The sequence below is a fragment of the Vipera ursinii genome (assembly GCF_947247035.1).
Source record: "Vipera ursinii genome assembly, chromosome: Z".
Classification (NCBI taxonomy): domain Eukaryota; kingdom Metazoa; phylum Chordata; class Lepidosauria; order Squamata; family Viperidae; genus Vipera; species Vipera ursinii.
The window spans coordinates 22,018,680-22,046,016 of NC_139517.1; the positions used below are offsets into that span (position 1 = coordinate 22,018,680).

Here is a 27,337-nt window from a genome sequence, read left to right on the forward strand (position 1 = left end):
TAAAATATTTATGTATTACCTGTCATATTATATTCCATACAGTCTTTCTCTAGGCACGATACAAAATTTAAAATGCATTTGATTGCAGTGGGATGTAGTCAAAGCATATGCACAATAAAGCAGTGCAGAGACCGGGGCTTCAGATCTTGCACAAGCACAATACCTCACTGCTGCTCATTAAAGCAGACCATTTTTTCAGATTTCTGTGCCAGGCTAGGATAAAAGATGTAGTTGCTTCAAGATTAGCATTAACTGTAATGAGTCAGCTCATTAAGGTAGCAGCATAGTTTTTTTAGGTTTGTATAGAAATCCAAAATGCAACTCATTGCTTTAGCGAATAGCATAGAGGTTCTGCTTTCATCAATAATTTTCTAAACCTGTACAATCCTAATGCAGAATAGGAACACACACGAACACCAGGAAATAATATAAAGGGACAGTACTGTGAAATGTTTATTACGTTATGATGTGACTGACCAGTGTGCTAGCCGATTAGCTATTGATAATGGATTTTGGTCACCACAGACTTGGTAGAGGGAAGGATTGCTTATCTCGTCTCTCAAGCACAGCTCGGTATCTACTCTGCAGAGCAAGCTTCAACAAAAACATGTGTTAATAACTGAGTCTATGACAATGAGCTTTTTAGAAGATAATTTTCTAAGAGGACTGACTAGGCCTCATGTAAATGACAGAGTAACCAAAGTGCAAGAAACCACTTAGGCCATGACGCCCAACTCCCCTACTTAATGCTAGAATCCAAATTAAAGCCCCCCCGATAGTTGTCTAGCCTTTGCTTGAACATATTTAGAGAAGGGGGGGGTCACCATTTCTCTGTGCAATTGTTTGTGTTTGAACTGTTCTATTAGGTAGTTTTTCTCTAACATTCAATTGGAATATGCCTTCTTATGACTTGAATTCATTATTTGGTATCCTGCATTCAGGACTGATGGAGCATAGGTCTTACGTTTTCTTCAGTGTGATAATCCTTTCAAGTAATGCTATCCTACCCTCCCCCACATCCTTCTCAATGCTAAACATTTCCAATTCCTTCAATGTCTCTTCATTTGTTTGATTTCCACAAATAACCTTGATGCTCTTATCTGAATGTGTTCCAGTGTGTCTTGTTTCTTAAATTGTGGTGCCCAGAGCTGGATACAATACCTGAAGCCTGACTAACACAAAACAAAGTGATGTTCATATTGAGGTAGAAGGAACCATTTAGCCCATCAGGGCCTAGTAAAACTTCCCCGACAGATATCTATCAAGCTTCTGTCTCCTACCTAGGAAGCTCTCTAGGTAATTGGTTCCATTGCAGAATTGCTCTTATTCTTAGAGAATTTTCCCAACTAATATTCAGTCCAAATCTTGCTCCCTGCAGCTTAAAAGCCATTACTATACTACCCTCTGAGACAACAAAGAACAGGTCCTGAAGGGAAGAATCCATTTAAAGTTTCTGTTCTGGTAACAGAATGTCTCGAGTCAAATCTTCTTGTCTATCTAGATTTTTTTTAGGAAAAAAAAATGACACCTCCAGGCAATCAGCAACTTCATAATCCTTCCATTCTATTGTGGAACAGTTAGTAAAAGATAGCCACAGACTCTCTTGGCCCCTTACTCACCCAAGGCAACGCCTTCTTTCCATGCGAGGTGTGGCCCCCCAGGGTGCTTCAGCAACATGAGTTCTGCTGCGTCCCAACAGCACATGTTCACGGGGAGAACAGCTCCTGTCTGCCAGTTCCCGGCTGCTTACTTCCAGACCACGTATATGCACACTAGGGCGACCCGGATCACTCAAGGCTCGTAATGCCAGGTTATTAGCTGGAGATGCAGGTGTTTTGGAAGTGTTGAGAGGCCCCTGGCTCTTCTTCCTGCCGTCTAGGGCATTGTTTCGGGCAGGAGAACAACAAGGGGAGGCCTTGGGGCTGGTAAGTGGCTGGAAGAGAGAAGTTAAACTGCAAGAGGAACCAAACTTGGATCCAAGCCCCAAGCCATGCTTAGGTGAGGAAGAAGCACTGATGCTGCATGCACGGGCTCGAGGAACAGAACTGTCTTCGAGTGTGACCTGTGACTTCCCTGAAGATCTAGGGTTTTGTAACAGTTTCTTCTCCAAGGATGTTCTTTCAGCTAGCCCTTCAGCTGGTCTCTCGCCCTCTTTTCTTTTCTTTCCTACACTGTTGTCACCAGACTGAAGGCAAGTTTTGCCTTCTTGCTGAACCTATGGAGAGAGATCAGAGGAAAAAATGGCTTAGGCCCAGGATACTTGCAAGACCACCTGCTGCCAATGTCAACCTCCCATTGCCCAGTTCGTTCCCACAGAGACGGCCTCCTCAGGGTTCCATCGGCCAGGCAATGCCGGCTGGCGACCCCCAGGGGGAGAGCCTTCTCTGTGGGCACGCCGACCCTCTGGAATGAACTGCCTCCCTTCGATCCTTCCGCCGTGACCTGAAGACATGGTTGTTCCAACAAGCGGGCCTGGACTGACCATGGTTTTCAATTTGGTTTTTATTGTGTTAAATTGTCCCGTATTTCTTAAATTCATTGTTTAATTCTTTTTATTTTTTGTATTTTATGTCTCTTAATTTTTATTGTTGTGAGCCGCCCTGAGTCCTTAGGGAGAAGGGCGGCATATAAATTTAATAAATCCTAATCCTAAATCCTAAAATGAAAAGGCAACCTTGGTCAATCCCAGGCATTACATTCACTGTTTCTTTAAGCCACTCTACTAATCCACTGAAATATTTAAGGTCTCCTCGCTTGAACCAGGTGCCTTCCAATTTTGTGGACTGCATTTTCCAGGATAGTTAGCAATGGCTAGAATTGGGAAAGGCTGATTTGAACCTTTTTCAGCTTTTGAGGAAGATAGGTAAGTTCAATACATTCTCCCGTTGTGGCATTTCAGCACATCACTGGGAACACCTATCCTCATTCACTAACTTCAACATAGGTTTTTTTTTCCTCAGTCAAGTCAGCTAACTCCCAACTCCTCAGAGCCACTTTACCTCCCACCCATCTCAAATCTAAAGAAAATTCGGCTTTTGAAGTGACAGTCTCCACAGCCATTCATCTCATTCAACATTCCCTAGCAAGAAGGCTCTGGTTTTCAAGAAATCCTAAGTCTTGACTGCTCATGAGTGTATTACCAAGATTAGAAAATAAGGAAGAAAGGAAAGTTTTGAACCTAGAATTTGTCCATTCCATTTTGGGAGAACAATTGCCTGGCTTCATTTTTATTTTTATTTTTTGAAGCTCCTGTATTGGGTACAAACTTTAGGTCTAATTAGTTTCTTTGCTTAATGACATTCACTACTGCCAACTCTTCCTAGAGTAACAAATCTTAGAAATTAGTTACCTGTATGTTTTTCTTCTCTTGCTGCAATACCTCAAGACACCGGTTGCTGAGTTGGACAAGTCCATGAAGGGCTTCATCCACCTCTTGATAGAGTCTTGTGGCATCCACAGCTTGTGTACTACAAGTTGGGGGGGGAAATATTACTTTGTGGTAGCACAATATAAAAAGAGCATTTGCTCAAAAGGGACAAATTAATCCCAGAGAAGACCCACTTAGACATAATGAATTAATTTCCAAATGCTGATGAACTACAATTCCCAGAAGTTCCCACCAGAGTCTCCAATGGATCGTCCAATGGATCGTAGGAATTACAGTTCATAAATTACTACAGATAATCCTTGGCTTACGACCACAAAAATTATGTTGCTAAGTGAAACATTTGTTAAGTGAGTTTTGCCCCATTTATGATCTTTCTTGCCACAGTTGGTGAGTTATTACAGTTATTAAGTTAGGAACATTGTTGTTCAGTGAATCTGCCTCCCCCCCCCCCCGACTTGACTTCGTTTGTCAGAAAGTCACAAAAGCTGATCCCATTATCCTGGGACACTGCAACAGTCATAAATATGAACCAATTGCCAAGCATCCGAATTTTGGTCATGTGACCAAGGGGATGCTGCAACGGCCGTAAGTGTGAAAAATGACCTTAAGTCACTTTTTTCAGTGCCATTGTAACTTTGAACACTCACTAAATGAACTGCTATAAGTCAAGGACTACCTGTATCATCTTCTAAAACTGTTCCTCACCTGCAAGGTCCCAACGGAGGTAGCCGGGCCAGCAAGGAGCCTCCACGGCACTGGAGTTCCAGTAAACGAGGCTCTGAAAGCAATTTCTGCATAGTTTCCTGGTGCAAGGTGATTTGAGTTGACAGTTCCTGCAAAGATGAAAAGCTACAGATGACAACAGAGCAAAGGTGATAGGCAGGAATGAGAAAAGTCCCACAAAGACAGACATGGATAGCAAGTATTTTAGTATGCCGTGAAAAATTAACAAGTCTACTACCACTACAAAAGAAGCCCACTGACCCTCTGAACATTTTACGCTTTAAAGATCAATGCATTTGCTACAGTTTTATTATTTAGCTTGCTTCTCTTGGTCACAGAGAACAACGGAAGTCTATTCAAATTCCACTTGGAAAACTACTTCCGATGAATGACCTAGTTCTTATGAATAACAGGCTTATTTTTCACTGAGATGGTAAACATTAGTTGGCTTGTACCACTTCTAACTGAAAATTTGGCTCTTAGTACTGACTGCCTCTTCACTCTAAATAAAAATAGTCCTTCCTTTAAGACAACTGGAAGACTAGAATTTTATACGCCAGACATCTTTATCTTATTATGTTTCTGGGAAGAATGTACCGCATGATTCTAAGCCATGAAAGCCAGCCTGGTGAATTTGGGCCAGTCATCTCTCAGCCCAACCCAACTCACAGGGTGGTTGTTGGGAAAACAGGAAGAGAAAGTTGTATTGGATATGTTTGCTATCTTGAGTTAGGCCATGCAAGCAGCAATTGAGTGAGCAAAGCTTCATCGGCTCATGTACAGATTTAGGTTGCATGTGAAACCATCCCCGCCCTGCCCCCTCCGTCTGTCTTTCATGAAACTGGTCCCCAGTGCCAGAAAGGTTGGCACTGCTGCTCTAAGGAATATATGTGTGAGACCCATTGAATGTAAATGATTTACAATAGGCTCCAGTACAATTTTGTTCAGAAACGAGTTACACTACGTTCAGCATGATTTGCTTTAAGGCTGAGGTCCCCAACCTTTTGGGCACCAGGGACCAGTTCCATGGAGAGAGGTCTTTCCGCATACCGAGGGTGCGTGGTTTTGTGTGCTGCCTGCATCCTGTGGATGGGGCTTTGCTTGTTTGTGCGGACCGGTTGCTGGCATGCTGCGGCCTGGTACTGGTCCACAGACAGGGAGTTGGGGACCCCTACTTTAAGGTAATATGTATCCAGTTGCAAGCCCAAGAATGTATGATTTATTTATGAATTTTTGAGAGCAAACCCTACTCCCTAGTAGCACTGCTACTGTTACCTAGTTAGGTAATGAAACAGAAAGAAGAAGGCCCAAGTTCAGAGAACACCAAGGACCCCACAGTTCAACCTCTTCTAATGGTATTCATCGTAAGGTCATAAGTAGATACTTGTATACATTCAGAAATCTATTATTGTGCATCATTAAAATGAGTATTTGTGCTGTTTCTCACTTTTCATTTACTTTGCCTACTTTTAGCGAAACACACAGCCTTCCACAAATACGTATACTGCCGATTTCAAATGATAATCCAAAATCCAGCTAAAGTGTCTTTTCTTAAAAATCAACTATTCAGGTCCTTAATTACTGTGTCACTGTAAAGAGAATGAAAACAATTTTCCACTACACATTTTCATACAGTATAATGGAGAGAAAAACAGAAGAATCCAGCTTAGGCCGCTTCTAAAGGTGTCCATGATCACAAAATCTCTGAAATCTCATACCATTTGGAGCAACATTTTGGAAAATATTAGTGGTCTCATATGAGATGTGAAAATTGCTCAGGACTGATTTAATGATATTTCAGTAAATTTTAAAATAGTATTGTTTTCTTTGAATTTCCTGGTATCCCATAAGCTATTTACAGTGTTGGTAAATATCCTGGTCCTGGGAGGTGTTCTTTGCCCACTTTTTAAATGCATATAAGTTCAGAGCCTTCAACTAACTGAGTCCTCTAGCCAGCAGCCCCCAACCTTTTGGGCACCAGGGACCGGTTCCAAGGAGATAGATTTTTCCACAGACCAGAGGGGGTGTGGTTTTGCATACTGCCCGCATTCTGCAGACGGGGCTTTGCTTGTTTTCACAGACCAGTTTCTGGCCTGCCACAGACCAGTACCAGTGCTTGGACTGGGGGTTGGGGACCCCTGCTCTAGCCCTTACTTTCACTATTAGCCTCTAATGAACTCCCTCAACTGGGGGATTAATCAAGAGCCAGAAGCAAGAGTTAAATTTTTTATCCTATGATGACCAATGCTGCAACTCTACTCCAAGTACTAGCAAAAGGAAAGGGTACTTCTCATTGCATAATTCAATTGCATAACCTCATAACTTCTATATAAATATCACATGTATTTACCTCCTGACTTGAAGCTGTTCCCACTGCCTTGAGGTGGTCGCTGGCTTCACACACAGTCTGGAGAACACTATGGCAGAGATCTTGTAGTTGTTCAAGAGCCTGGGTGCACGCACACACGGGGGGGGGGGGGAGGCATTGATCAGTGTTATAAAAGCAGAGACTTACAATATATTTTAATAAAGAACTTATAAGAATGTCCAAGTTAGAACTACATTCTGAAATGGATGATTCTTGTAAATAAAAGGGATGTGCTGACATTCTAAGCACCCATAATGTAAAAGCTATCTATGGGAGATGGAAATATTAACTACATATTTTTGAAGGAAAAAGGCAGGAAAGTTTCTTGCAGAAAACGCAGGAGGCTGCTTTAGTTCTCTGGATAAATTCTTTGTGTCAACATAATGCTCATTCATTACTATTTTTCCATACCTGATGTTCTCTAACCCATTTGGGTGGCGTGTAGCTCAGAGTCCCACCTAGTGCTGGGGTCAACTGATCCAAGGCCACATAATGTGGAAGTTCATGCAACAAAAGAAGCCGGATTTCCTGCAGAATAAGGAGACTGCATGAGATACAAAAAGTCCCAAATTATTTTCAGTAATACCCAATACCTTGTCATCACTCCTCCTTATCTCAGCCTTGAACCCTAAGTCAAGGCTAGACCTAAAGTGATACTAGAAATAGTCACTACTCGGTAGTAGCTTATCATAATCTTCAAAGGACAAAAATACACAATGAAATGTTTATTTTGTCCAAAGGAAAAAAATGTATTTTTCCTTTCTGCAGCATCTTGCATGATAGAAACAATACTTTTTCTCCTCCTCACCCTAACCCTATTATTATATTATTATTTGCATGCTTACATTTATTTGCTATATTCTCCAGATTGTTTAAGGGAGTATATACACAACTCTTATCAATCCATTGATTTTATCGAGGAACGTATTAAATAAATTATACACATGGATCCTATGATCTAACTTTGGTTAATAATACCCAGCTCATACAATTAGTCTAGAGCAGGGGTGTCAAACTCAATTTCATTGAGGGCCACATCAGTATTGTGGTTGCCCTCGGGGGGGTGTGTGGCCAGGGTGGGTGCAGCCTACTGGGTGGGCATGGCTGGAGTGCATATGGCCTACTGGGTGGGCATGGCTGGAGTGCATATGGCCTACTGGGTGGGCATGGCCAGCTCTACATCATTGGCATCAAGGGTGCCTATGAAGGCCAGGGCAGGAGTGGGACAGATCTGGGGGTCTCTGGCAGAAGGAGGGTCTCTGGGCCAGGGCCAAGGCAGTGGGGGCTGTTCCCTCACTGTTTCCAGGATGGCTTTGGGGGCCACATGAAACCACTTCACGGGCCGGATCCGGCCCCCGGGCCTTGTGTTTGACATGTCTGGTCTAGAGAATGTCCAGAGGTTTATGTAATCACACAATTATAAGCTGCCTCCTTCACATATCAGTTGGTTTCATTGTGATTTTAGCCAAAAATGTACCAGCAGAAAACAATACCCTATATAGCTTTTTCTTCATTATCAGATAAAAGCATTATTGACTAATGTCTCAGCTGATAGAAAGCTACAGCTGAATAAACAGTAAATGGCATCTCAGATGGCCAACAGTGTGTAAGTTTCTCTCATCAGTTCAGTTTTTCTATAATGGACTTGCCTCCAGTTAACATGTAGATGGATTCACTCCATCTCAAACCATGCATTAACCAGGATTACTGAATAAACTACAGTTAGCTGGACTGCACAACATACTAAACCACTAGCCTGTTTATCAACCACGAAGATTTGTACCAAACTCTAAACTAAAAGCCAATCAAACCACATCACAGTTTAGCAAAATGTGTGATTTCACTCAGTGTTATCAATTATCTTGTGTAACATAGATACATATATAAAAAGAGCAAAGCTTCAATCACTCAGTTGTGACTGCCATCTTGATATTGATCAGGACTCCCGGATGCTTCCAACCATGCCCTAGGTACCTCACTCCCCCTGCCCCAATTCTCTCTTCTTCTTCAGCCAACTTTCCTCCAGGAAATAATTTCCAACACAAACCCAGAGTTCTTACCACAGCAGGTTCTAAGATCAATTCCTCTTCATGGGGTACAAAACGATTATCAGAAGGTAAGACCACCAGCAGCTGACTGATGGGAGTTGGCGTGGTCTCCTAAATAATAAAAGAGCTTGCTTCACAGGCTCATAAAAGTTGCATACAGTAGTCAGAAGCAAAAGGGAGAGAATTCTGTTCTACTGGCCCAAAAAGTGAGGAATGTTCTCTAATATATGAGAAACAAAAGAAGTTACAACAAAGCACTCTCTGCCAGAGTCCAGGGTTCATCTAAGGCTTAGCTGTGGTTTCCATTATAGAACAATTAAAACTTTTGATTTTTTTATCTAGCAACATTTGGTTGCTTATTTTGATGATATAAATCGTATCAAAATCACTCTAATCTATACAGTTTATATCCCATCCCTCCTGAATATGAAATTTAGTGACAATGTGCATAAACCATGCTGTTTATATTCATTATAATGGCTTGTAATTTGGGGTTTTGCAGGATAGAGACTGATTTTTCCAAAAATGTACGATTGTATTTTATTGAAACAGTAAATAAAAACTCAGCTGCTTATTGTGAGGCCAAGGGAAAAAACATCAGGTTCACTGTCCCCACTTTGGTGTCCTTCATATGCACCTGGCTGCATCTCCCATCATCCCCAATTAGAACTACAGGGAGAAGGGGAAGGCAACTGAATCAGGATGATACCTGGAATGCTCTTAAAGCTGGCAGCAATACAGGGGCCTGGAAGGCCCAATCATCCACATGGCTTAGGTCCAACAGCACTGTCAGCCCAAGAATCTTTAGCTCTTGCCTGGAACATAGGTGAAAAAAGCAAGACATGTAGAGTTGTCTATTTTTCAGCATCAGGTTTGCCAGCTTAGCATAACATACACTCATCAAAAGAGGCTAAATCATAGGAAAATTGGGCAGAATGGTTTCTTTGTGTTAGCCTCATAACAATCCCACATTTGGTCCTAACTGTACCTTTCTAGAAAGACCCACACATTTCTTAATATTGCTTAATGTTTTAAGCAGCTATCTGTATACCCACTCCTCATTTAGCAACCAAGTTCTGTCCCAACTATCATCAAAAAAATGGCTGCTAAGCAAACATATGACAACGAGACAGAGAGAAAGAGATTAAAAGAGATACACTGTGAAGATCACTGCTTGCTGCCCTCTTATTCAAGCGTAATTATCTTATACAGCTATGGTAGCATTATTCTCACTCGGTAATGTTTTATGTCAGGTGCATAAAATTTGATCATAAATGCATGCATTGATCAGAAAATGAATTTTTATTACCATTTATTACCACTGTATTTGTAAATAGCCACTAACTGAAGTAGTCACTAAATAACAGAGTGTGTATAATTATCAAACCTATTACAAAGTGAAAAATCAACAATTGGATATAGAATTATAAGGGTGATAATAAATTTAACAAATATGGGGTAAATCATATCAAATCAGAATTTTCAATCCAATAACAAATATGGTAGTCAGTGTACTCCCTAAAATTTACAATAATCTTGAATATTATTGAATATTGACTATATAATCTTGAGTATTACTATAACTGTACTGTGGATAGTAATAACTGTTTATTTGAAAATTTTATATCACTGCCTACTATATTATGCAACATAATCTGCGAAGAAATACATAATAAAAACACAAAATTAAAATTCCAGTTTAATTAATTAAAAATAGTGGAGCAACCTATGCAGAGGGAGAAGATTTAGCTCATTTCCATAACTACTATATTATACTAGCTGATGAAAATCCTCTTCCGAACAAGAAAACTCAAAGGCATATTTAGTATTTGGGGTCAAAACAACCATCCTTTGCAATCCAGATGCTTTTAAGCTAATTGGATTCTTAATGGCTTCCCATGGCAGCTTCCTGACAGTTCGGATTTTATGAGAAGAATTTCCTGAATTCTTCACCTGCCTCAATGAATTACTTCAGTCTTTTGGAAGGGAGCCTTGACTGCTTCATCTGAAGGCACTTTGATATATAGTAAAACTACTGCATCAGTTAGGCTGACCTAGTGGATTTTTAGCTGGACTTTGGCAAGGCACTTTCTTTAATAAACTAGTCAACTTTGCTGCTTGAGACAAGGGACAAACAGCATTCTGACAAAGCAGGGAGCTATGTATATCTCTTGGTTACAAGTTAAGAATTAAAAGCCTTAAGACAAGCAACTAGGTACATACAGCAGCATCCTTTCTATATATCTGAGCATTGATCATTTACCACACTATCATTTCTGGCTTGGCAAATGCTAGAACATAGCAGAAGCAGATCAAAGTATATTGTGAGCAACTTGTCAGTGATATGTGTGGTTTGAACTACTTTAGTCTCTAAATGTTGACATAGGTAATGATGACAAGAGAAGATAATGAAGCTAGACTGCAATATAGCCACTGTCACTACGACTCAGGAGGAGCAGTTCTGGATGAACACTGACAGCAGCATCCCAGCATTTGTTCCTTGAGGCGGTTATCTCATTTTGTCTAAATAATAGGTTACCTGAGAAGTGAGTGCATGTATCTTAAGGTATTAACCAGATCCTCTTGTCCTGGAGGCAACTCATCCTGAAGAGGCTGGGGCACTATGGTCAGCAAGGAATGGCCAGCCTTGTCTATTCCTCCTGGTGTGGAGAGAAACAGAAGGAAAATATAACTTTATTCCACTTTGCAATGCTTCTGGTATCTACTCCAATAAATACAAAACTTGAGCTGGCTTCTCAGCGATCAAACCTCATAGATAGGGCCAAAACAGTCTGATTTCAGCAGCCATTCACATAACCAGTCTGACATTCAGAATTTTCAACAAAAGGGTGCATGGACAGAACCATCTTTCTTCCAGCCACACTTGGTGAATTATGATCTCTAGTGCTTTATAAGATTTATACCACTTGTAGATTTTTTCCTAATTCTCCAGAAACATGTCTTTGCTGGGTGCATCTGCAATTTTATCAGAATGCTGCAAACCACAAACAGAATTGCACACCAAATGGAACAGCACCACATGGGTGTTTGTTTTATATGACTTAGGTCACCGCCTTATAAAAAGTGTGATGCGTTATCTATCATATTTTATTAACATGGCTGAACTCTCCAAAGTAAAAAAAAATCCACTTGAGCAATTTATAATTTTCATAAATTAACATTTCTCTTGTTTTCCACTGCCTTGCCTAGAAAAGTGAAACAAAGCGACTTCAAGCTCTGTGGTATAAAATATGGGCAGTGTGAATAACCCATGATATTCTGACATTATTGGACTATAATTCCCAGCCTCATGTCTGTCTTAAAAGTATGTATTAAGCATATATTATGTGAACAATATAAACCCCCTGGTCTCCTTACAAAGTCAATACTAACGGCAGCACCAGTATTTTATAAGCATATGGAAAGCTGAAATGCAATTACTTTCAAAAAGAAAGAGGCCTGAACTTTTTATTTACGCAGATACAAAGCAGATGTGGAAGGCAGATCTGAGGACAGACCACTGGAGTTCATAAGTTACAGCAACCTATCAGACCAAAATAGATTGTGTCTGCATATGTGTGCGTGTGTGTTCTACAGGAAGAACATCTGAGATCATTTTCTCCATTAAAAAAAACAACTGCTTCATCTTCCAATTGGTATGTTGCTGGGAAAAAACTGTAACATTCCCCCCACAGATCCAGTATTCCATTTCCTACAGTGTATCGTGTTGCAGCAAATATAAAACACATAAATTTGGAGTCTGGGAGAAGTTAACATAAGGTCATTTACAGAGGAAAAATTCCCCATGTTCTCCTTCCACCTGTAGCCAATTGTGAATCCTAAAAGTTTCAGGAGAAGTTGAGGAACAGGCTCCCCTGAACCATCGGGGATAAGGGGACCTGCTGGAGGACAGAAGTACCCTGAATCAGAATCCCATTTTATGCTAAATTAGCACAATATAAAGTTTTGTTTCCAAATTTTTGTGGGACAATAGGTTACGGGGTGAGAATAAGATGGGGGACACCTTCCCATTAACTTCCATAAGATTGCTGTTTTATCCCAAATGGTGTTTTCCCATTAGGATGGATTAGCTTCCATCATCCCCAGTCAGCAGATTCAATGACTAAAAGACAAATCTGTTTATAGATGTGTTTGTGTAGGGTTGAGAAAGGAAAGAGCAGTTATCTGGCAAGATTCCTTGCAAGTGTTGTTTATGTGCTACTCTTGTCATTTGTAATTGGATTGCAAGGGAGTCATATCATGATCATTTGATTAAAATTAAGGCTGTTGAGAGGACATTTCATTTCTTCTTTTTCCCCTCTCCCTTCAGGTCCACATGTGTCCTTGGTTTAATCTCATAAACTTTCTAAAAGCATTGATTTAACAACAGCCATTTTTTTCTTCATTGCAAGAAAGAGAGGAAAGGACATTCCACCACAGTTGACATCAGCTTCACCTTCTATTGACATATAGATCTCATCTAAATTAGATAAATGTAATAAATCCTCAGTTCAGTTACTTATGATGATGTACGAACTCTTAACCAGGTTAACATAAAAACCTAGCAGATGCACTTTACATATCTTAATGTATGGGTGGGAATTGCAGGCTTGTAGACAAGACAAGGAAGTAGGAAACATGCAGAAAGAAAGCAAACACACTTCTATGGTATTGACAAGAAAACTGCCATATGTTCATGTAAGTCACCATAAATCAACCTTAACCCAAGGGCATCTTTATCTTTTAAAAAGTTTAATTAATGTTAACCTGGGCAAAGTCTCATAGCTAAGCAGCCTAGCATGTTTTATGGTTCATGATTTTATGGGTTAATCGGCCATTCAGAACTATATTGTGAGTTGGAAGTCAATCTAAAACTTAGGGAATAAGTAGCAGAAAAGTTCACTACCCTCCCCACAGGTTGGGTTTCTGATGACAAGTAATGATAGATATCTGCACTGTGAAAAAACTTCACGCTTACAGGCAGTGCTTTTTTTGTACAAGAAAAAGGTGCCGGAACACACACGTCATACAACCCGCCTTGCCTATCCTATAAGGTTCCATCCAAAAAAGGTTCCGGAACTCCGTTCTGAGCGTTCTATGACAAAAAAAGCCCTGCTGTGCTTTGGCACTACCTAAGCCTAAACTTTGTACAATTTCAGGCTTGCAAGCAAATCAGCACGTCTGCAACTGAACACAATGATCTATACAGCATAGAAATCTAGATTATCTACAGATCTCTGTGGAGATTCTCAGTCATCCAGGACTCAAAGGTGCTTCTTCAAAAGGCAACTGGGCTATTTTCTTTCCCTTGAGGAAGATGTTTCACTTCTCATCCAAGAAGCTTCTTTAGTTCTGACTGAATGTTGGAGAATGGAAGGATTTATATTCCTTGCAGTCATCTGGTTGTTAGCACTTTTTTCTGAGAGTCACTGAGACCACTTGGGGCACATATAAACCTCCAAGTGGCCTCAATGACTTTCAGAAAAACTGCTAATGACTGCAAGGAATATAAATCCATTCTCTACCATTCAGTCAGAACTGAAGAAACGTCTTGAATGACAAATGAAATGTCTTCCTGAAGGGAAAAAAACCCCAGTCCAGTTGCCTTTTGAAAAAACACCTTTGAGATATGTACACAGATGTCACTTCTAATCTGATTATCAGAGCTGTGAATTATGGAGGAGTAGGATAGCTCTCTTCTGCTTGTGTGATGAATTTTACAGTTTTAATAATACCTCATTAGTTCCAAGTGCCACTAAAGTTCCATGCTATCCCTTTTCCTTTGGTTTGTGCTAAAATTACCCTATGCTGGAAGAAGCAACTATGCACAATTCTTTTGCAACTGAACATTAGGTTCCAACATATGGGAACTAAACTCTAAAACAACTGAAAGGCAACAGGTTGTTTGCTTGTAAACTACATAAGCAGTATGCATCAACTCTTTTCAAATGACTGCAGTATTTCACAGGAGCAAAAAAAGAAATACATTCACAGGGGAATCCAAGAATTATATCCAAAGGTTCCTTCCTCCAATGGAAAGAGTCTTCCACTGATAGAAAATAACCTTTTGTCAAAGGAAGTCAACATTTGGATCTAATCCCAAATGTCTCAAACACTTCAGTTGAAAGGAAATGGCATTTCCCTCTCCAATTTAGAAGGTTCTTACAAGGTATTATGGAAAACAGGTCAATAGGGGGTTATATTCGTTGGTAACTAAATGTGATTTCTATTTTGTGATGTTCTTTTTAATAGCAGATTCTGAGGATTACTGCTAACTATAACTTCCATTTATCTAATCATCACTATCATCTAATTTAACCATTTCCAAACAGGTGTCCTGCAACTGCAACAGACATTCTAGGGGAGGCAGCCCAAATACATCTGGAAGACACCAAAAGGCTGCTCTATCAGAAAGGAGATCTGTATGAAAAAGCATGCTGACAAGAGACTGATGCTTGGCTAGTATCAACTGTTGGTTTCTAAGCATAAGAAATACAAAGCATAGATCACCTAATGTCTATATTGTAGTATGGTAGTGTGGTATATCTATATAAACTATAATCTTCTAAATCTGGATCTACACACACACACACACACACACACACACACACACACACACACACATATAAGTTACCTTGGAGATCTGCTAGTCCAACTGCCTGCTCAAGCAGTAGACCGTACTCTACCAGTGGCCCCCAATATTTTGGGCACCAGGGACCAGTTGCATGGAGAAAGGTTCTTCCATGAACCAGAGGAGGCATGCTTTTGCATGATGCCTGCATCCCACAGATGGGGCTTCTCTTGTGTGGTCCAGTTGCTGGCATGCCGTGGACCAGTACCAGTCCATAGACCAGGGGCTGGGGACTCTTGCCCTATACCTTTCCAGACAAGTGATTGCCCAGTCTCTTCTGAAAAGCCTCCAGTGATGGAGCACCCTCAACATCTGAAGGCAAACCATTCTACTAGTTAATGAGGCATCCAAATGACTGGAACACTAGCAACAGAACATTGAACCTAATCAAGCAACTGGCCTGTTTTTAGTATTCCTACAGCATCTCCCAGACCAAAATGGAGAGGATGAAAAGAATTGGAAAATTCTGCAGAAAATAATTGTTATCAGAGTCTCCTTGTTTAAAAAGCATTGTCTCTCTGATCCTGGAGGCAATGAACAGGAATGACTATCTGTTCATCTCTAATTATGGATCTTCTAGTGACAGCATACTGGATGTTATTATAGATGGCCTTCATTTAACAACATTTGAACTCATACCAGTGTTGAATGACCAAAATATAACTAATTCTCATATTTATGCCAGCTGCAGTGTCCCCATGGTCACATGATCAGTATTTGCAATATTATCAACTTGTTACAAGCAAGGTCAATGGGGATGCCATCAGGAATTCACAAAAAGCAACCATGTGACATCATTGGTTAACAACCCAGTGATTTGCTTAATAATGGCAACCAAAAGTGCCAAAATTTCCACTGCAAAGCAGCACTGACATGTAATGTCACACTTTACGATTGTGTCACTTAGTGATGGAAAATCTGATCCCAATTACTGTTGTTAGGTGAGGACTACGTGTATATACAGGTTTTAGGAGCGATGTTCATAAAACTGAAGGATTCTAATAGGTGACATTAGCTTACTCATTTGGAAATGGATTCACCAGCCTAGTGCTTCCTTTTCAAGTTTTCTTATATTTTCTTATTTTCTCTCTCTTTCCAAATCTCTCTTTGTTTACACTTTCCATGTAGTACCTCTTCAGGGAGGCCTGCCTCCTGTTTTGAAAGCCAGAGGCCTTCAGTAACATGATCAGACACTGGTGTCATTCTGGGTTGTATTTGGTGGCTTGAGGCAAGAGAGTGGTTTCTGCAGATTGTTGTGATGTGGCGAGCACGGAGGCTTGCCTCATTCAGTCCTCGTGATGTTTAGTAAGATGGCAAAAATATTGGTTAAAGGACAAGTTTGTTGGAAGAGCCTGCGGAGGCTCATTCTGTAGTGTTGAGACTCACAGGAAAGTTTTAGGCTGCAATCTGAAGACATGGTTGTTGAGCTAAGTACAAAATTCATAAAGTTTCTTTATTTTTCATGTTTTTTTGCAGGCCCTCTAGGACTTTCTGGTTAAATCAGGTTGCTGGAATTGCAGCCCAGATTGCCTGAAGTTATTTTACTGCTCACAATGGAAAAGGCAAATGGTTAATTGCACCATTACAGAAGTAGTTACCCTTTGTATGTTGCACCTGAATTATAACTCCCAGTACCCTTCACTTCTGAACATGCTATTTGGAGTAACAGCTCACAACATCCCCATGAATAGAAGGCAGAATCCATTGGAATGTCATCCTGCACAAATTCTCCTATGGAAACTAGAACTGAATAATGCATTTACACGTCAGCCTGCATTAATATCAGCAAGAAATATTTCTTGCAGTGCCATTTTATGCCTCCTGAAATCAGACCATCTATCAATAATGGCATCCAAAATCTATTTCTCCATTGTCTTCACCCATTATCTCCAATTAACTTCACCACAGTTGGTCAATGTTTCTTAATTATGACATCCAGTTCAAGCCTACGTAATGGAGCAGGCAGCCAGACAATAGAGGGCTGCTTTGCCTTGAAAAGTCAAAGAAAATAAGCATATTGGGAACAAAATCTGCTCCAACCTCAGTATTTTGAAATACACAATATCCAAAGGGGGCAAAAAAAAGTAATTTTAAAAGTGCGGATACTTCTTAGGAAGAAGCATTAATACTCTTTCTATCCTCTGAATACAAAGCACTGTACACTCTACTGATTTGCCTAAAGTTAACTAGCTTTATGGAAATTGGCGAGTTAACTGGCTAATTTGTGGAATTAAGAGATGTGAAAGTCATAAGAGAGCAGACAAAAAGTGTCATGGTGCAAGCCCCACACATCTGAACTTCCGTGAGAGATCAGGGCTTGCAAAACAATGCTTTGTCTGTCATCTTGCTGCTTTGGACCCCCCTTACAGATGCTGCTAGTGCAGGCATGTCAAACTGCCGGCCTATGGGTCGGATGCATCACAACAAAACCACGCCCTCCCCATTGCCGGCAATGGGGAAAAAGTCGCAATACGTCGCGCGACGTCACATGACATTGCGAGTTTGACATGCCTGTGCTAGTGGAACCCTCTGCAATAGTCACCAATTTGGATGTGTAAACTACAGGTCCTGTCATTCCCCAACTTTGTCAAACACAATGTTGGTTTGATGAATGTTAAGTGCAGTTTTGGACATCTGAATGGCATCATGCCAAAGGAGACTGATAAACAAGCTTCAGGTTCCACCATAACTTATTCTGACTCTATACGGCCATACTGTTGTGCATAACCATCAAAACACTAGCAAAGCATTCGTCAATCTGGAGCTCTCCAGATATATTGGATTAGAATTCTCAGAATACCCAATCAGATGACTATTGGTCCCAGAGGTGAGGATTTTTGAGAAAACTTGTCCAAAAATCGAAGCATCCAGATTGGAGAATGCCACATTAGAGATTAAATTTTCTACTACTTCTTTTTGAAGATTTATTAGAAGAGAAAAACAAATCAACTTCAACTTCTCCAAATGATTAGCTCAGCCAAAAGGTGATGACTTACCTGTCAAAGCAAAAACTCCTGATAGAAGAAGATTCCAGTTTACAGATTCCCCAAGACGAGCCATCTTGGGTAAAAGGGAATTTTGTATTTCCTCAGGGCCCTGATCAGCTGCTATGCAGACGGCTTCTTCTCTCCCATCAACACTTGCTAGTTCATTCTTCCTTGGAAAGTCAGTAAGCACTGGTTCTTTGATGTCAAGACCCTGTTCCACCATACCTTGGTCTTCAGAACTGTCCACTTCTTTTTCTTGGACACTCACCTCCTCAGTTCCAGTTCTTAGCTCACTAGTCTTGGGTCTAGCATTTGGCTCTTCAGTGTCAAGTTTTGGGCCTTCCATGCTTCCTTCTCCAGAGCTGTCTTCATTGTCACCAATGCTACATTTTCCTGTGCTGTCTTCTGGCTTTGTAGCACCTGCAGTACAGTCTCCAGTGCTGACAACCAGGTCCTTATTGTTGGCTCCCTCCCCTCCAGTTTCAAGGCTTTGGTTTCTTGTGATTCTACTTTTCTCTTGGGTGTCATCGCAATCTGTGGTATCAACACATGAAATTTTGATGCTGCCTGGCTCTCTGATACTAACATGAACGCTTCCAGTCCCCAAATCCTGTTCTCCTGGACCAGTGCAGGCCTCCTCCTTTTCAGCACCCATTTTAAGATCAGAACTTCCTGTTTCTTGGTTCACAGAATCTGTCCCCTGTTTAATCCGACCACCAGCTCCTCTCCCAGCATTTTTCTTTTTCCTCCGGTTTCCCTTGGTGGTACGTTTTGGAGTTGCTAAAGCTGGAGAATGGCTTTCCTTGCTGTCCTCCTTAGGAGGAGTTGGATCTTGGTGAATGGAGTCAAGCAACAAATCTTCTTTCCCCAGAACTGTGTCTTCAGCAACATCATCACTACCACTCAAAATGGGTGGTGGTTTTGTTTCAACAGGATCTAGGTTTTCCTCCAGTTGTTTAGGATTCAAGTTCCCAACTACTCCAGGAGTATCTAAGGCTGGGCCCAAAGCTGGGCTAGGGTTTGGTCTCGGCTGAGCTACCTTCTCATCTTGGACTCCCTTCTCTTGACTAGACTTCTCTGCCTCCTCAGTTTTGCAAGCCTGTCGCAAAGCAAAGTTCTCCCCGCAGCCTGACTTATGATGGAGCCAGGCCCGGTGGCGCCGACTCCTATTTTTGCTATGTCCCTTGCGAGCAGGCATTGTCTGAATCTGGGCACTGCAAGGTTGTGGGATTCTGGGTGCTTGATGCAAGGTGGGGCTGACCTCTAAGAGGTGAACATACTCCCCCTCAGATTCCCGGTTCTCTCCACCAGAATGACGTCCGTCACCCGGACTCCTTGCTCCCAGGACCTCGGGAGTCAAATCCGGAGGGCAGTGCTGCCCCACAATAAATCCATCTTTGTGGACAAACTGAGGATACACAAGCTCAGCCCAGGGCAAGCTCAGCACTTTTTCTCCAGCTGCCAGCAAGCAGCGTTCCAGACGCCCTACCCGACGTTCTTTGTTGATGCCATTGAGCCATTCAATGGTGAACAGGAATCGATAGGAGTCTGGAGACACAGGCAACTCCTGCACTCCTCGGCCCTCTAGCGAGAGGCATTTCAGGACTAGGCGGGGAGCACATTCACGGTGAGGCACCACTTGCAAGTAGAAATCCCCAGGACACAGGCGTTGCCACGGCAAGGAGCCCAGCTGGACAAGGACTTTTTCATGAAGGCACAGGGGCCAACCTTCATGACAAAAGACAAAGCCACTATATTGAGCCTAAGGAAGAGGGAAAGAGAGAAGAGGAGAAAGGGAAGTCAGATAGGTACATTAAGAAATACAGAATACTGGAACCTATATAAGGGCAGTCCTCGATTTACAACCGTTCATTTAATGGCCGTTTAGAAGTTACAACAGCACCAAAAAAAGTGACTTGTGGCCATTTTTCACACTTATGACTGTTGCAGCATCCCCAGGGTTACGTGATTTCCATTTGGACGGTTGACAGCTGATTCATATTTATGATGATTGCAGTTTCCTAGGGTCCTATGATCAGCTTTTGTGACCTTCTGATAAGGAAAGTCAACGGGGAAGCCAGATTCACTTGATAATGATGTTACCAATTTGACAACTGCAGTAATCCACCTAACAAATGTGGCAAGAAAAAGTCGTAAAATGGGGCAAAACTCAACAAATTTTTTACTTAGCAACAGAAATTTTGGGCTCAATTGTGGTTGTAAGTCAAGGACTACCTGTAGACAATACAAATATTGCATTAATGGGTAGTATATCATTCTTTTTCTTCCCACCATGTAGAAACAACAAGCATCTCCTAGCTTAGCTCAGCTCTGGCATTTCACCACGATGAACAACGTGATTAGAATTCTGCACAAAAACTAAAATTGCCAAATAAGAGAAGAGTAAGGGGAAAAGGGGGATCTAGTTTACACAACATTAAGACTCTCCAACCAAAGAACACTAATATCTATATATCCCACCCAAAAATCACTTTGCTAATACTTGCTTGCCATATAAGTTTACTTATGAAGGAGTTGCTACCGTAAGAAAATGTGGGAACATGATACAGGTAGTCTTTGAATTACTACCAGTCATTCAGCAAGCTATGACAAATTCAAAAAGTCATTCACAACTGTCCTCAAGATTGTGACTGCCACACCACCCCTGGTCTTGTGACTGCACTTTGGGCACTTAGCAACCGGCTCACATTTACAACCAGTTACAGCATATGATCACATTGGCCAATTTTATTTTATTTTATTCTGTTTTCCAGAAAAAAAACACCCATTAGGTAAGCTGGATTTGGACTTACAACCACATGATTCACTTAACAACCATAGAGGCTCTCTTACTGACCATCATAAAAATGATCATAAAATCAAGCCTAGTCCTTCATGGTGACTCAATTTATGACAAGTTACAAAGAAAATTCTGGGCCCGTGGTCATAAGCCGAGGAGTACCTATAGAATTAAAATTTTAAAAATACCCAGGAACTAAAGAAAAAATTCCTATACTTCAATTTAGATTAGAAAAGCTACGGCCCTCCAGGCATTGGATAACATTTATGGGAATTGATGGGGAATGGAATTCAACACCCTTTGGAGGGCCACTGATATCCTAGCTGACTCCCACACAGAGAGCCGCTATGGGATTCTGGCACCAGCACGGATTGTTTCTCTATTGCCCAACACTGCCAAGCTAGATTTCCTGTTCAGAAGTACTCCAGACAAACAGAGAGCCAAACCGAAGCAGGAGCTCACACAGGCTTCACTCTGGATGCGAGCCAAGATGTGCTTGGCAGGAACAAGGAAGTCAAGGGTGTAGCGTAGTGCATCGTGTTGGTACGTCCGCTCCAGCACTTCGAAGACCTGGCTCAGAAGAGTGGGGGCCGTGGCTTCGAAAGGAGGGTACAAGGCAGCCAGTGTGCTCTGGACACATTCTTCCACAGGCTCAGGTTCCTGCAAAAACAAAGCATATGCATGGGGAGGGCGTGAGCCTCCAAGAGCCTTTCACCAGCCCATCCAATCCCCCTGAAACTATGCAATGAAACAAAAGTGCTATTTCCTTTACCTAGAATTGCAACTGTTCCCTCCTTGCCCAAGTGCAATGAATGAATGCCCCTCGCTCATTTGTGGTTTCTGCATAACTCATACCTCGTGATGCTGCCCTAGGACTAGGACCTCTTGCCTTCAACCTTTTCTATTTGATGTCCTTTCATTGCCTTGTTCAGCCAATTAAAGGGAAGAGCCAGGTTGTTATGGTTACCTGCAGCAATGAGCAACTGGTCACATTTTGTGCCTGGAGGAAGACCACTGCCCCCTAGTGATGTGTCAAAAGGAACAAGGGGCAGCCAGGAAATTGCTCAGGGCAATGTGCACAGAGACCAGCAGTGTGTAAAAAGAGCAGAGGGCATGAGGGGGCAGCAAGAATGAAAGGGTTTGGGAAAGTGCCAAGGAGTATGGAGAGCGGAGGTTCCATCTGGAATACATTAGCAGCTGTGAGCTCACTCCTTCCGCAGCTCCACCCAGCAAAGGAAATTGGGGGGAGGAGAGAGAGAGAGAGAGAGAGAGACTGTAAAAGAAGGAGAGTGCAATAGCAAGAGAAACAGCCATTGTGCCTTAAACCTTCCAGAGTACCTTCCAAAGAGACACAATCTTTTTTTTCCCCCACAGGCATACCCTGGATTCAAATCTCATGCTGGAAGACGATGTGAGGCAATGACAAGAACTGTGCATCCTTGCCTTGTCTCTGAATCCAGATTAAATAACTTTATTAAATCTTTCCTGACTGCTTCTTTGTTTGTGAGCATTCCAAAAGCTGCAGAGTTAGGCTGGAACTTGATGTGGCAATTAGACAAAGAAAATCTTATTGAACTAAGGGCATGAAAATGTGTGGTTGTCTTTTGTAGCAATTACTCTTCTAAACCCTCCTTTGAGAGAGGGAAGCAAAACAAGTGTTAATTTTGACTTACTTTGTACCCTTTACTGCTATCTGGTAAAACTGCATGATGGTGAATTAGAAGGGGATATTTGGGGTCATTTTGTAGCAGCAGTCCTTTCTTTATGTCCATTATTTCAACACTTTACCTAATATCCTTTAACAAGGCTTTAAAAAAATACAAAAAATTAAAAGGGCCAATTTATTCTAATAGTAGAACCAGTTTGGCCATTAGGAAATAGTAAGAGCAACCTCAAGCAACTGATTTGATTTTTTTTAAAAAAATAAGCTAATTTAAATATTTTTGTTACGTACTGTTTTGGGGGAGGAGGGAACATTTGTTATTATTTTGCCATGTTTTTAGAAATAACACAACCACTCTTGAGTAACTAAGCACCCTATTTGTTGAAGGAAGGAAGCGTCATTATTCTTATGTCTTAGGCTACAAAATGCGTGTCCAGCCTTGTATGGGAGACTGGAGTACCTTAATACCTATCACTTTCCAAAATAAGAAATGTTGAACTAAAATTCAGTCTGAATATCCTTTCATCTATCAGAGATAAATAGAAATTGCTTAACTTCTGCTTACAGAAGTTACAGGCAGGGATATGCCATATATCAGGGATATACAGGAGTAAAAACATCATTTAGTGGATTGAAGCCAATATTCAGATATCTGGAAAGCCCAGTAATATTCCTGAAACAAATGAAGTTTTCTTGACCATAAGGGGAAAAATCTGTAATAAAGCAATATTTTATCATTAAACCAGTCGAATCTGTACAAACTAGTATGGCAGAGCCAAATCAAGGTTCACAAATCATAAGCAAGCTTTCAAGTTTCCAAGAACTTTTTCATCGGGCAGATGAAATGATTAAAAAACATTGGAGATAACAGTATGGCCAATGTTAAGCTATATCTGCTGCACCTGAAGGTATTTAATGCAGTCTGGGAATAATCTACTTTTGAAATGGCTTAAACATAAACTACAAGATGAAGAATCTGAGAATTTGCACAGTACAGGTAGTCCCCAACTTACAACCACAACTGGGACCAGTTAAATAAATCATGCAGCCATTGTGTCATCTGGAAAGGTTGGAAATGGCAATCACCAGTGACCCAGGGATGCTGCAGTCTTCATAAATACATGCTGGCTGCCAAGCTCCCAAATTTTGATCTTGTGTCAGTGGGGATGCTGCAACAGTTGTTAAGAGCAAGGACCTATCAAATTCACTTTTTTTTCAATGCCCCTGTAACTTCAAACAATGGCTGAACAAATGGTTGTAAGTCAGGGACTAATTGTATTTGGTCAAGTCTGAATTGGCCTGATGTAGAGTTTGCTGTTCCCAATCAGACAGCTCAGTTCTTGATATAGAAAGCTCTTGAGGAACCTTCTGCCATTTCAGATTGTTTAACTGGAAGGCAAGGCAATACTCCAAGGCGACACTACATGCAAAACAGGTGTTCTGCCATGGGGGGGGGAGAGAAGGGAAGCTCTTTCCCCAAGAGCCCCCCCCCACACACACACACACACAAGTGCAGGCAAGTGGTCCTCTTCCCACAAGGAAGTGTAAAGTCAAGAAGCTGGTTGCTTTTCTGGGATTCTCCCTCCCCTAACTGAAACTTGAGTTGAAAGCCAAACTATTTTGTAAAAAGACGGAGGGCACAAAGGTCCCAAATTCCACCACCACCACCCCAGACCAACGCACACACGCACAAACCTCTCTTTTTTGCCACTTTCTGGCCAAGGGGAAGGAAAACAGAGACTTGCAGTCAGCCAAGCTTGAGTTTTATATCCTTGACAGGAAGAGGCAGTTCCCCTCCCCTTCAGACCCAGACACTGGCAGGAAGAGTGGGGAGGCCCCTTCTTGGCTCTGGGTCCTGGAGGGTGTGCAAGGCAGACAGATCCACGTGAGAAGTGTGGCTGATGGAAACACAGACAGATCTTCCCTAAGCATTACTGCCAATATTCAGCCCCCGTTCACTCACACAGAGAGAAACAGATGCTCTGTATTTCCATATACTCTCACCAGTGGTTATTCCCCAAGTGAATATCTTGGCAGGCAAAAGATAATACCCCTGCAGAGGAGAAAAGTTCTGTGAAACCTGAAGATGTGCAGGATTAAATTGTTGGTGGGGGTAGAGGTAGGGGAGGGAAGAGATTAGGACTATGCATGCTCAGTAGCAGGCTGTACGTCATATGGCAGATCTCACCAGAAAGCCATGCTCAAAGGAGTTTTCTTTCTATATCCTGGACAAAGTTTTGGAGGGGGAAGCCTACAGGTGATTTTCTTACCTGAGCCACTGTACATATTACAGGTAAAGGTAAAGGTTCCCCTGCACATGTGTACTAGTCGTTTCTGACTCTAGGGGCCGGTGCTCATCTCTGTTTCAAAGCCGAAGAGCCAGCGCTTGTCCGAGGATGTCTCCGTGGTCATGTGGCCGGCATGACTAGACGCCAAAGGCGCATGGAATGCTCTTACCTTCCCACCGTAGTGGTCCCTATTTTTCTACTTGCATTTTTACGTGCTTTCGAACTGCTAGGTTGGCAGAAGCTGGGACGAGTAACAGGCGCTCACTCTGTTACGCAGCACTCGGGATTCAACCTGCCAAACTGCCGACCTTCTGATCGACAAGCTCAGCGTCCTAACCCACTGAGCCACCGCGTCCCTACTGTACATATTAAACAGATTTAATTAATTGGATATCTACGCTGCCTTTCCTTCAAGAGTTCAGCCACCACCCATTTTTCCTTTTAACAACCCTAAGAGGTAGTTTGGGCTAAGAGTGTTTCTGACCCCTAGTCATCTGATGAACTTCCATCCTGGAGGATGGTGGATGAGAACTTGGCTTTCTCTGATCTTACTCAGAGAAATAACCCACTATACCACTATACTTTTTATTAGTGCACGATAGTGTCATTATAGCAGCTAGCTTTTGAATGACACAAGATCTTGCCTGCCTTCCTGGAGAAAAGTTTTGGGCCACTACCAAATACAAAATGAAATGCTTGATGAAAAAAAAAGCTTTTGCTGAAAGCAACTGTCTTATTTTAGAATAATTATGTTGGAATTATGGCCACACACAGACAGACATACGTATTTCTGTCAGTATGATTATTAATATAAGTCTCACTAGCTTCTCCACACACGCCTGCAACACAAGGACTGATCTGAAGTCATAGTCTTTAGCCTGCAAGCTTGTTTCCTACTTGTTAGAGATTGTTCAAAGACATTTTACTGTTTGAAATGAAGGACAAAAAGACATTCTCCTCATTCCCCATATAGACATTCTTTGATAGCCATCCTGGGAGGCAGTTTTATCTAAGAGAAAAACAATTACTTGAGTTTGCACATGCTGAACTTATCCACTGTTTGCTCACCAATTCAAAGGACCGGATTTCCATAACATGCATGTCTGGAAAGTAATCACACAGATTGTCATTGCACAAGCTGCTAGGGTAAACTATGGTTGCTTTGTATTTATATAGCTCAGTGTGCTATGCAGAGCCACAAAATGCTCCAAAGCAAACCAACATGTTTTTTAACTAGTTCTCCTCTAATTTATAATCCAACACAATTTAAGACATTACAATGCAGTATCTCTTACACTGGCAAAAGGTAGTGGTATAGTTACAGCGAACCATATGGCACTTAACAATTGTATGGCATTTGCGGTCTTCCAAATGTCACTGAATTGTATCTATTGAAATATTAAAGGACACTGTTCAATAACTTCTGGATAGTCACCAGTTCCCAATACCAATAGCACTTAGATTTATATACCATTTCACAGTGCTTTACAGCCCTCTCTCTCAGCAGTTTACAGAGTCAGCATATTGCTGGGTCCTCATTTTACTGACCTCAGGAGGATGGAAGGCTGAGTCAACCTTGAGCCAGTCAATGTTAACCAACACTTTGTCCTTTTCTAATAATGATTTCAAGACATCGGGGGTAACCTTTCCCATAACTCTTAAAGTTACCAATTGCCACTGGACTATTACTCGTCTCTGCATACAGGTAATTCTCAGTGCACTACCATTTGTTTATTGACCATTCAAAGTTAGGATGCTGCTGAAAAAAGTGACTTATGACAAATCCCTGTACTTAAAACTATCACACCATTGTCACAGTCATGTGATCAAAATTCAAGTGCTTGGCAATCAGCCTATATTTATGACAGTCTTGGGGGGGGTGTTTTCCACGTGATTCCCTTTGTGATCTTTCCAGGCAGCTCCCAAAAGCAAAGTCAATGGGGAAAGTGGGATTCACTTAACAACTGAGGCAAAAAAGGTCATAAAATCAGGCGCAGCTCACTTAATGACCACCTCACTCAGCAATGGGAGTTGCTCTCCCAATTGTGGTCATAGGTCAAGGACTACCAGCAACCAACTTCAGGAAACACTACTACATTAAAAGGGGGGGTACATCTTTAGTGTGGTTCCCAGAACATTCAAAGACATTACCTCAACAACCTTCACAACAGCCCTTTCAATTATTATTCCCATGACACATAAGCAGGAGAGGCTGAGAGAGAACCTCTTAATTAGAATGGCTTGCTAGTGAACTTGATTGAATGATAGGCATATTATCACTTTACCTCCTCAATGACTTCACACAGTGTGTTCATTTGACACTGATGAAAAACCACGCACATAACCATTGAAAAACTGCACTGCTGGTTTGCTAAAGAAACATAGATTACTTCAGATTTGCAAAGTTTACTTGGGGTTGTTTTGTTTTTTTAAAGAAAATA

The 27,337-nt window shown here is 41.5% G+C and overlaps 1 protein-coding gene across 1 annotated transcript in view; it reads right to left on the reverse strand.

Moving 5' to 3' along the window:
* ARHGEF40 (Rho guanine nucleotide exchange factor 40) overlaps window positions 1-27,337 on the reverse strand; it is a 40,782-nt gene that overhangs the window by 9,990 nt on the left and 3,455 nt on the right. Inside the window, exons 2-11 of the mRNA XM_083379189.1 lie at window positions 21,408-21,605; window positions 18,155-19,907; window positions 11,067-11,187; window positions 9,237-9,342; window positions 8,540-8,638; window positions 6,891-7,007; window positions 6,462-6,560; window positions 4,094-4,221; window positions 3,350-3,467; window positions 1,620-2,215 (exon numbers count right to left, since the gene is read on the reverse strand). Coding sequence (XP_083235315.1) covers window positions 1,620-2,215; window positions 3,350-3,467; window positions 4,094-4,221; window positions 6,462-6,560; window positions 6,891-7,007; window positions 8,540-8,638; window positions 9,237-9,342; window positions 11,067-11,187; window positions 18,155-19,907; window positions 21,408-21,605 — 3,335 coding nt within the window. The remainder of the gene's footprint in view (window positions 1-1,619; window positions 2,216-3,349; window positions 3,468-4,093; window positions 4,222-6,461; window positions 6,561-6,890; window positions 7,008-8,539; window positions 8,639-9,236; window positions 9,343-11,066; window positions 11,188-18,154; window positions 19,908-21,407; window positions 21,606-27,337) is intronic.